The 11,578-nt window shown below is 43.5% G+C and overlaps 1 protein-coding gene and 1 long non-coding RNA gene across 2 annotated transcripts; one reads left to right on the top strand and one right to left on the bottom strand.

The window, feature by feature from the left end:
- The first annotated feature begins 3,552 nt into the window (after window positions 1–3,552).
- On the top strand, window positions 3,553–6,160 carry LOC105972148 (uncharacterized). Its single transcript, XR_016033839.1, has 3 exons — window positions 3,553–4,084; window positions 4,970–5,124; window positions 5,680–6,160. It is a non-coding gene; the product is annotated as an uncharacterized LOC105972148 (long non-coding RNA).
- A 533-nt stretch (window positions 6,161–6,693) lies between these two features.
- On the bottom strand, window positions 6,694–10,083 carry LOC148772110 (uncharacterized). The gene has a single exon (XM_088814858.1). The coding sequence runs from the start codon at window positions 10,081–10,083 to the stop codon at window positions 6,694–6,696; it is 3,390 nt and encodes a 1,129-aa protein (XP_088670984.1).
- Between the last annotated feature and the right edge of the window lie 1,495 nt (window positions 10,084–11,578).

The following is an 11,578-nucleotide window of genomic DNA, read 5'->3' as shown; positions in this document are numbered from 1 at the left end:
GGTTAGTTCCGAAGAGGCACAGCCAAGCTTCGTTTCGTCGCCCCCTCCAGACGCTGAGAATCGAAGTGAAGCAGATGCAGCAGTTCCGAAGTGAAGACCAAAAAAGACTTAACCATTTTTTATGTTTTGTATTTTGAATATGTATTTCTTAAACATTACTCTCTTTATTTCCTTTTGCCATGTATCCTTAACAATTTCTTCGTTTTTTCCATATGCTTGAAATGTTTTTATTCGCTTTTATGTCTGTGTCGTTTTGGACTTCAGACTTAGTCTGTCAATATCCCCACTGATCTTCAGTAGTGTTTATTCCTTAAGCTTATCCATTAGTTCAATCTTGCACCACTCCTATATTTTAACTGAGTACCCAATCTTAATATTTTGTTTACGAATACGCGAGTTAACGCCACAGTAAAACACGCGAGTTAACGCCACAATGAAACACGCGAGTTAACGCCACAGTGAAACACGCGAGTTAACGCCACAATAAAACACGCGAGTTAACGCCACAATGAAACACGCGAGTTAACGCCACAATGAAACACGCGAGTTAACGCCACAATGAAACACGCGAGTTAACGCCACAGTAAAACACGCGAGTTAACGCCACAATGAAACACGCGAGTTAACGCCACAGTGAAACACGCGAGTTAACGCCACAATAAGACACGCGAGTTAACGCCACAATGAAACACGCGAGTTAACGCCACAATGAAACACGCGAGTTAACGCCACAATGAAACACGCGAGTTAACGCCACAGTGAAACACGCGAGTTAACGCCACAGTAAAACACGCGAGTTAACGCCACAGTAAAACACGCGAGTTAACGCCACAGTAAAACACGCGAGTTAACGCCACAATGAAACACGCGAGTTAACGCCACAATGAAACACGCGAGTTAACGCCACAATGAAACACGCGAGTTAACGCCACAATAAAAACTTAAATAAATAACACAAGGATTTTTTAACGTGGAAACCCTCCAAATAAGGAGAGAAAAAACCACGGGGCCTAGCCCAGATCGGAAAATGGATGTTTATTAATGGTTGTTTTGCCTGTACAAGGTGTGTCTCGATTTTGCTGACGTAATTGCCTCGATCTCCTTTCTCTCTCTCTCTCTTTTTTTTTTTTTTTTTTTTTTTTTTTTTTTTTTTTACGCGAAGAAGCGTTTCAAATGAATGATATTCCATGCTCGTGGCAATGGTTTTCCTTCCACGTCTGCCAGCTCATATCCTCCACCAGCCAAACATTTTGTGACCATGTATGGTCCTTCCCAATTGGCCTCTAACTTTCCTGTGTGTTTTAGTGCGTCAGCTCGTCTCAGGACGAGATCACCGATCTGGAATGAACGAGACCGCACCCCTTGATCATATCGAGCCTTGATCAGGTTCTTACTTCGTTCCATGTGCAGATACGCCGCTTCTCGTAGGTCAAAAACCTCATCCAGCTGTGTCCTCAGGGCATCATCGTTTGTCCTTTCATCAAATGTGGCGATGCGGAGTGTGTCCATTGCCACCTCGACCGGGATAACAGCATCGGTCCCGTAGGTTAACCGAAATGGCGTCTCGCCAGTAGCTGCTTTGACTGTTGTCCGGTAAGACCAAAGGACTGAGGGCAGTTCGTCTACCCAACTTCCCCCTAACTCGTCCAGTCTTTTCTTCAAACCGTTGACAATGGTCCGGTTTGTGGATTCTACTTGACCATTAGCCTGGGGGTGCGCTACCGCCACTAATTTCTGTGTTATCTTCATTTCCTCGCACCATGCACGAATTTTCTTGCCGTTGAATTGAGTGCCATTGTCCGATACGATGCTTCTAGGCAGACCAAACCGACAACAGATATTCTTCCAGACGAAGTGCATGACCTCGTCCTCTGATATTTTTGATAAGGCCTCAGCTTCGACCCATTTAGTGAAGTAGTCTACCGCAACAATGATGAACTTTTTCCGGCCAGTGGTTTGAGGGAATGGTCCCACTAGGTCAATCCCCCATTGAGCAAAGGGACATGGGGCACTCATGATAATCATCTCTTCCCCCGGTTTATGGATAAGTGGGGCATATTTTTGGCATTGTGCGCAGTGTTGAACGTATCGGTGTGTGTCTTCTTTCATACCGGGCCAATAATATCCTGCCCGGTATAACTTCTGTATGAGGGCCCGAGCTCCTCCGTGCTCACCGCAACCACCTCGGTGTGCTTCGTCAAGGACGTGTTTAGCCTCCTGCTTTCCCAAACATCTCGCATCGATTGTGGCGAAATTCCTTTTATATAACACCTCGTGCCGCACGTAAAAGTGTCTCGCTCTATACGCCAATCGATTTTGTTCCCTTTTTGTGCCAGTTCGCTCTCCTCTGAAATACTTGAACAGAGGTGTTCTCCAGTCAGGCTCTTCATCGATCGACATGACTCCCGATGTCGGGGTAGGGGCAATGAGGATAGTGATTTTTCTTTCAACACAGTCAGCGACTGACGACCCGATTTTAGCGAGGAAGTCGGCACGTTGGTTGTCGTTCCTCGGTAGTTGATGCACTGTGCAAGCTTCGAAGGTTTCTTGTACTGCTCGAGCTTTATTCACATACCCCTTCATTCTATCATTTTTTACTTCGTAATCCCCCTCTAGTTGGTGTATCACCAATTGCGAGTCAGAATATATCCGCACCACTCGCGCTCCGAGCTCCTGAGCGATCTCCATACCTCGGATGAAGGCTTCGTACTCTGCTTCATTATTGGAAACTCGAGGTAATCGGTCGGCAAACTCGACCTCCGTTCCTGTGGGATCGATGACTATTATTCCTGCCCCTGCTCCTGTTGCTGTAGATGACCCATCTACGTAAATTTTCCACTCTTTCTCGATTGGTATTCGAGTAGTCTCCCGGATGAAATCTACCAGAGCCTGCCCTTTGACCGAGGTGCGGGGTTGGTACTGGATTTCGTACTGTCCCAATTCGATGGCCCATTTAACAATTCGTCCTGACGCAGTAGGTTGACCTAGGGTTTGCCGAAGTGGTAAACTTGTACGGATTATCATGGTATGCGACAGGAAGTAAGGCCGGAGTCGTCGCGTGGTAAGGACCAGAGCATACGCTATTTTTTCGACTTCAGAATATCTGCTTTCCGACGTAGTCAGGATTTTACTCACTAGGCCAAAACAGCTCACTTGCGACGTTTTTTTTGGCGACGATTCCGGAATCGTCGCTAGTTTGCGACCATTTTGACTAACAAACGTCGCAAGATATCGGAAAATAAGATTTCGATGGAATACCTCGCGACGATAAGATCAATCGTCGCCAGTTTGCGACGAATAATAACAAACCGTCGCAAAGTGAAAAAAAAAAAATAATGAAGCAAATTCGTAGCGACGTTTTTATATAACCGACGCAAGAAAATTTTTTTTTGCAATTTTTTTTTTACCTTAGCGACGAATGTTACGTATTCGTCGCGAGTGCAATTGTGAAAAAAAAAAATTTATTGGTTTGGCGACGAATAAGGATAAACGTAGCTAATAAAGAGGAAATATTAAATTATATTTATTTGTAGCGACGAAACAAGTGGATTCGTCGCAGGGCAAATACTTTTTTAAAAGAATTATATTTATTATTGGCGACGATAGTGTTTTAATCGTCGCCAAAATAATTATGGAAAAAATCTCGCTTTTCTGTAGCGACGTTTCTTACAGAAACGTCGCATGTCTAATTAATTTTTTTTTTTGGTTAGCGACGAAAGTCCTTAAAACGTCGCTACATGATTGGTTTGAAATCTTTTGTGGCGACGATTGGGTAGAAATCGTCGCAACAAAACGAATTAGAAGTCAGGCCCTAATCCCCTTTTCCCCAATTCTCTGAATATCTTCTCTCTCATTTTCAATCTTCCCTCCGCCGGCGCCCCCCTCCGCCGGGTCCTCCCCCTCCGCCTCCGTCGCCGCAGTTTGCCGCTGCTCTCCGCCGTCCGCCGCTGCTCTCCTCCGCCCATCTCTCCGCCGCTGCTCTCCACCGTCAGCCCATCACTCCGCCCCCATCTCTCCGCCGTCCGCCGCTGCTCTTCCCCGTTCGCCGCTGCTCTTCCCCGTTCGCCGCTGCTCCTCAAATCAGGTGTGTGTGTAAATTGAATTTATTGGGGTGGTTTTGTTTCTCTCCACGCATCAGAGAATTTCATTTTGTACATCAAACTAATTTTATAAACCAATGTTGCACTCAACAACTTTGTTGAACGTGATTTAAAATTTAAAAAAAAAAAATAAAAAAAAAACGAGACCAATTAATATATAGTAAGAGCTTGTATGGTTTGAGCTTTTAAGTTGTTGGTTATGTCCAGCATTTTTCAAGGGTTTGAAAATGGGGATTTATCAACTTAAAAGAAAAAAAAAAACTCTTATTTGTGATTTGTGAATTGATTTTCGATTTTTGGTGGGGATTATTTGAGATTCTCTTCTAGTAAAAGACACAGAACAAGTAGTAACTGAGTTCAATTTGCATTATATTTTTATTTTTAATTTGTTATCAGTGTTTAAGATAAAGTTGTGAACCAGGGCAAACTCTGTTTCACCATCAACTGGGGCAAAGAGAATCAATTGAGATTTTGCTTATTTAGATAAAAATTAGGTCCAGCATTTTCCCCTTTTCCATATGGCTTGAAAATGAAGTTGATAAATTGAGCCTTATTTTTGCACAAAACTTAAAATCAATAAAATTAGAAAATCTTACCCAAAAATTAAAACCCTTTGGCTCTGGACTTGAAAACATTCTGTTGCCTTATTTTTATGAGATATAGATGAACAAGTACACATACAAGGGGGGCTTTGGCCATAAAGATTATGTGATTTTCTCTCTTGTATAATTTTGCTTTGTTTTCAACACTACTTCTGAATTTTTATTTTATTTTGTGTGGGGTGGGTTCGTTTTAATTTTTTCAACATAGTGTATTAATTATGATGATCTATTAATTAATAATATTAAATAAATATGAAAAAAATGCAGAGAAGAGCAAATAAAAATAATAAAAAGGAGCAAGGATTAGCTAAATCAAGAGCAGCAATTAGCAATTAAAAAAGCAGCTTCTAATTTGCCGTTTGTTCCCGCCGCCAGCCGTTACCGTCTGCCGCCATTCCTTCTCCGTCTGCCCTCATTTCAAGGTAATTTTCCTTTTTTTTAAATCTTTGTTTGTTTATGTTGAAAATTTTGTATGTGTTTGATTATTGCGAACTATTTTTGGGTTTTTTCTCGGAATTGTGTGTTTGTTTGTTTTATGTTGATTTGATGAGCCTGTGTTGCTCGGAATTATTGTTGCTCGGAATTATGCGAACTACCACCTTAATTTAGTTTTAGTTTATGAAAGTAACTTTGAGAATAATTGTGATTTTAATAATTGTGACCATTCCCAATTTCTAGGTAATCTTGTTAATTAAAGCATGCCAAAAGATAGGAGTTGGGTTTTATTAGATGATCGTCGGTTAGAAGTATATCAAAATGGTTGTATGTTAATTACTTATGTTTATTGTTGTCGCATGTTTATCATATGTAAATTATTTGATATGTTAAATTAGTACGTAGTTGAGATATGTGGATATGAATATTTGTTTTAAATATGTTAAGTTGTTGCGTACATGGATGGTTTTTTTGGGGATGTTCATTTATTAGTTGTTATGCTGTCGAAATTTTGCTAAGCAAGTGTACTTAATCATTTTCAGGCTGATTTGGAACGAGTGTACGATGAGACAATTCGTGATGGAAGTGACGAAAGCACGGCCAACTCAATTGCGATAGAAAAAGTGCTCGGGAAAAGCAAAGGGCTTGGAATTAAGATTGCAACCACCACAAAGAGTTCAAAGTCGAGATTTTCTTCAATTCCGCCGGAAGTGCAAATGGAAATGAATTCAATGAAAGAGCAAATGCTACTTAAAGATGAAAAAATGGAAAGATTGGAAGCGGAATTGAAAGAAACCCGAGAAATTGTGAACACCTTGGTCGGCCGTTTTGGACTACAAGCCTCGACATCGACTCCTTCCAATGATGGTGGAGTATAAAAAAGGGATGAACTTTGTTTGGTTTTTGAATTAAACTTTGCAACACTATATTATATGCTTTTAAGTTTTATGTACTTTTTTAATTTATGTTTTGTGCTACCTTGATATTTAATCCGTATAATTGGTTTTAATATTTTCGATATAAGTGTATATTTTTTTTTTTACAACTGCTGAATCAGGTTGAATTTCTTAAATGAAAAAATAAATAAACCAGAAATTATATTAAAAAAAATAAAAAACCTAGCGACGAACAAATAAAACAAATCGTCGCAAATAAATCAAGGGGCTTGCGACGAAAACAGTCATTGGTCGCAAATATTTTTCGTAAACGTAGCGACGAAAACGTCACAAACTGGTTAGCGACGAAAATAACATTCGTCGCCAACATTTGCGACTAATAACGTATTCGTCGCAACTGGTTAGCGACGAAAGTATAGGATCCGTCGCAAATACTAAAAAAACATTTTTTTCCAGAAAATACGAATTTTGCGACGATTAATGTAATTCGTCGCCAAAATTTGCGTCGAAAATGTTTTTCGTCGCCGATCTTGCGACGGGACGTTTGGCGACGTTTTCTGTAGGATTTGGCGACCAAAATAATTCGTCGCAAACAAAAAAAAATCGTCGCCAAACACACATTTTCGTCGCCAAATTTCGTCGCCAGTCGACTGTTTTGGCCTAGTGACTAGTATAGTAGATCGGCTTTTGCTGGTTATCCACCTCTTTGAATAAGACCGAGCTAATTGACTCGTCGCCTACCGATAGGTATACAAACAGAGTTTCGTCCTTTTCAGGAGTGCTAAGGATCGGCAGACAAATGAGGGATCGTTTTAATGCATCGAACGCGAGCTGGCACTCGTTATTCCATTCGAATTGAGCTGTTTTCCTCAATATTTTAAAGAAAGGTAGACTCTTATCAGCCATCCTTGATATAAACCGAGCGAGGGCTACCACCTTTCCGGCTAAGGATTGAACTTCTTTAATGGAGCGAGGGGGTGTCATCCGGAGCACGGCCTCAACCTTATCCTGGTTCACCTTAATGCCTTCTCGATTAACGACATATCCCAGAAACTTTCCTGCTTGTACTGCGAATGCACATTTCGCGGGGTTCAATTTCATTCCATATAGACGAAGGGTGGCAAAGGTCTCTGCTAGATCTGCGAGGTGCGTAGAACGCCTTTTGCTCTTAACCAGCATGTCATCAACGTAGACTTCGATATTGCGTCCGAGTTGAGCCCGAAACATTCTATCCATCAATCGCTGATACGTGGCTCCTGCATTTTTCAGGCCGAAAGGCATTACCATGTAGCAGTAAGTACCCGTGGCCGTAACAAAACTTACTGCCGGCTGATCTTTTTCGTCTAGCGGAATTTGGTGGTATCCTTGCGAGGCATCCATCATACTAAGTAGCTCGCATCCAGCGGTGGCATCTACAAGCTGATCTATGCGAGGTAAGGGATAATCGTCCTTTGGGCAAGCCTTGTTTAAGTCCCTGAAATCGATACACATTCGCCATTGGCCATTGGCTTTCTGTACTAACACCGCATTGGACAGCCACGTGGGGAACTGGATTTCTCGGATATGCCCGATTTCCAGAAGTCGCTGCACTTCCTTCTGTATGATTTCGTCTTTCTCGATACCGAAGTGTCGCCGTTTTTGCTTGACAGGCCTGCACTCAGGCCGTAAATTGAGCCTGTGTACAGCAGTTCGTGGCGATATACCGGTCAAGTCACTTGGTTGCCAAGCAAAGATGTCTTCATTAGACCGTAATAATGCTATCAACTCGTCTCGGAGAGGTGGTTCTAGATCCTTACTGATCCGGGTTTGTTTCATCATACCTGGGACGAGGTCGATCGTCATCAATTCATCCATAGGTTGTACATGATTAATTTTATCCTCTGGGTCAACTCGGGGACGCTTCTCGTCTCCCAAATCTTCTTTGGTGAGGGTATCGCGTCGGCCTTTCTCTGCTATCTTAACCATTTCGACATAACACGATCTCGATTGGGTTTGGTCGCCCTTGACCTCTCCCACCATCCCATCGACTGGGAACTTAAGCTTTTGATGAATGGTCGAAGGGACCGCCCGAAAGGTATGTAACATTGGTCGTCCTATCACGATGTTATACGAGGTCGGCGACCCTTCAACGATGACAAAATTGACGGTTTGAGTGCGTGTTCGAGGTGAAGTTCCTATAGTGACAGGGATTTTAACTTGTCCAATCGGCGTCAGGGACCCTCCTGTGAACCCAAATATCGCTGTGGTGACGGGGAAAACCGGGAGGTCAAGCTCCATTTGTAGGAAACACTCGTAAGATATGACATCCACCGAACTTCCGGGATCAACGAAGGCACGAGCGACGTCGTAACCTCCCACGTTAATCGTGATGAGGAGAGGGTCGCAGTGAAAATCATCTAGGTCTGCTTCATCTTCAGGACCGAACGAGATAGTGGGATATTGACGATACTTCGGTGTAGAGATTTGGCAAACTTCATGATTATTTTTGAGGCTACCGAGATGACGTCTCCTAGCCCGGTGAGTATCTCCTCCCGTAGGACCCCCTGAAATCATCTGAATGTACCCTCTTTTCGGCGCTGGTGGTGGGGGCGGTGCTCGTGGCGGGTTCCCGAACTGGGCTTCACGCTTTTGTCCCCGAGGTGAATCTATCTTCACAAAATCCCCGATCTTGTTATCTCTGATGAGACGTTCCACTTCGTCTTTCAGATGTGCGCAGTCGTCGGTCGTATGTCCGTATTCGTTATGAAAACGACAGAAAGTACCCAATGTCGGATCTCGACGGGGGGCTCCGCGAGCAGTTCGAGGCCACCGCAGATCAGCTCTCTTCTCGATCGCGTATAGCACCTGGGATAGAGGAGCTGTAAGGGGCTGGTATGATTGGAAACGAGATCCCTTAGCATCCGGGACAATACTCCGACTAGGAATATTGGCATCCCTGCGAGGTAACATGGGCTCCTTGCCTCTCTTTACTTCGCTGACCCGTACGTTTGTGGCTTGGTGAGATTCCTCCACTTTCTGTTGGCGGGCTTCTTCTAAGTTAATGAACCTAGATGCCCTTTCTAATAAGTTATCGAAATCAGGTGATGGTTCCAGCGCTAGAGCTCGGAAAAATTCATCATCTCTTAACCCTTGTGAAAGGGCCGCCATGAGCACCTCGTCACTGGTAGTCGGGACTTCCAGGGTGGCCGAGGTAAACCGTTTGATGTAACTCCTGAGGCTTTCCTTCTCCTTCTGGCGGATGCTGAACAACGATAGGGAGGTTTTCTTGCACTTTTTCGAGCTGGCGAACTGGTTCATGAAGGCCTTAGCAAATTGTTCGAAAGATTGCATGCTCCCGGAAGGCAACAAACCGAACCAGGCCTGAGCAGGTCCGGCTAGGGTGGTGGCGAAGGCACGACATCTCACCCCTTCCGTGAGCTGATGAAGTGATGCCGTATTGTTGAAACGGCTTAGGTGTTCGGCGGGATCCGATGTGCCATTGTACTCGAACGAAATGGGTCGGTAGCTAGCGGGTATGGGGTCATCATCGAGGTGTTTTGCGAAAGGGCTAGATCCCACGAGATCTCGCATTGACCTGTTCCGTAAGGCCTTTAATTCGTTCATATCACGTCTCAGGCTGTCTACTTCGGTCCTGACTCCATGACTGTCGCCTCCTCGATTTTCCGAATAACTGTCGCCTTCATCATCAGTTCGCCCCTCGTTCGGAGAATGTCTCAGGTCCCTTTTGGGTCGGTTATCCTGAGGTAAGGATTGGGCGTAATTTCGGATGGCCGTGGTGATCATGACTTCTACTTCATCTCGGGTGTACGTGCGCTCATCAGGGGGTGGAGCCGGTGCTGTAGCCGGTCTTTTCGAAGCAGCTCCAGCGCTCTGAAATTCAAAAGAAGGGCTTCCTGAAAAGAGAGGGACCCGTCTCTCTTTCTCGGGCGTGAGCAGGCTGCACCCGGACTTCTCCCTCGAGGCAGGCGGCGGATCAACGCCAGGTGTATCGTGAGCTGCTGCCTCCAGCTCCTTCTGTAGGTTTCGGGTAACCGTGTCTTCTCCTTCCATTCTTTCTCCACGTTCTTAGCTCAGATCTGGACTTCCGGGGGTAGATCTGATTTTTCCCGGAAGCTGTTTTCCCGAAACTTCAAGGTTTCCCACAGACGGCGCCACTTGATTTAGTCCGTAGGTCTTCGTCCTCCTCAAGCCAGCTTCGTCCGTACTCCGGTGAATAAACCTGCAACGCCGGGAGGGGTTCCAGGCGGGAAAGCTCCGACGATCAAGTCAGTGATCGGAATAAAAGGAAAAAATGTGTAAATGTAATAGTAATTAGTGGATATATTTCTCGTGTGTGTGCATATGTTGATTCTCTTATTTATAGATGAGGAAAGCTTGGCCTTCAAGGCTTTCCTTTTTTAGGGTTTCTCTTTTCCCCCAAGTCATGTATCTTGGGCCTGTATTGTCCTGGGCTCGCCTTACCCCGTTTTGGTATTGGGCTGGCGAGTGAGGGTACTCCCACGAGGTTCCGAGGTTCGCGCCATACAACGACTTCGCTCATAGCACCGAGCTAAGTCATCATGGGTTCTTCATTATGGGCCTATCATATTGGGCTTACCCTAATGGGCTTATGCTTATTTGTTACTTGTCAAACTAGCCCATATCAGTATTAAACTAATGCAATTATGTATTTTTTTATAAACCAAGATGTATATATGTATATATAAAAATATTAAATACTTTTTAATATAACAAAATATAAGACGTCATTGTAAACTAAGATTTAGCTTATTGTTATCAGAGACTCCTGTTTGAGGGTTCGAATCTTTTCGCTGCGTATGTTTTAACAGATAATTTTGTTCTATGGATTAGATTATGTTGATTAATTGTAATTTTATACCAAATATGTTCGATTATCTGTATTAAATTAAAACGATTAAAATCTATTACTAAATTATTTACTAAAAATATATAGAGTATTTAAAAAATAGCTTTATTTGGAAGAAAATTCATTGCAACGATTTTGACTTGGTACACGATTAAAACAAAAAGTAATAGAAAAATGAATTGGGATTATAAAAAGGTTTTCCAAGGGCATAAGTGGTAATTCACAAAAAGAGGTGAGAGAATTACCAACAAAAAAGTTGTGCCTGGTGGGACCCACTCGCTGCTGAATAAATAATTAATTAATTTAAAGGTAGAGAAGACAACCAAACTCAGCTAATATATAGGTGTCTTCACATTTCAGCCAAACCTTTTCTATACACTCTACCAGCAAACGAAAGCTTTATTTGCCGGCACAAACTGCCGTTTCTGCGGCGGCGAATAAATGCACCACCGCCTTTTTTCACCGGAAAATCGGTTATCAGTTGAAGCCTCCGTGATGGAGCTGGCGTTTCTGCTGTAAATCTGTCCAGATCCGGAATCAGGAATAAAAAAAAATCGGAAATCAGCCGCCGCCGGTTTGTGGCGTCGCCGCCTATCATCCACCAGGATGCCGGCGGAGGAGAAGGCGAATCCGACGGGCGTATTCGATTGCGTGGCTGGTAAATGTGAATTTGGTGTG

The sequence above is a fragment of the Erythranthe guttata genome, chromosome 2 (assembly GCF_056151865.1).
Source record: "Erythranthe guttata isolate IM_541 chromosome 2, IM_541, whole genome shotgun sequence".
Taxonomy (NCBI): domain Eukaryota; kingdom Viridiplantae; phylum Streptophyta; class Magnoliopsida; order Lamiales; family Phrymaceae; genus Erythranthe; species Erythranthe guttata.
The sequence above is the reverse complement of the archived record's forward strand: the minus strand, read 5'-3'. Positions and strand labels throughout refer to the sequence as shown.

Excerpts from the sequence above, each read along its gene's own strand:
- LOC148772110 (XM_088814858.1), bottom strand. The coding sequence starts at position 10,083 with ATGGAAGGAGAAGACACGGTTACCCGAAACCTACAGAAGGAGCTGGAG.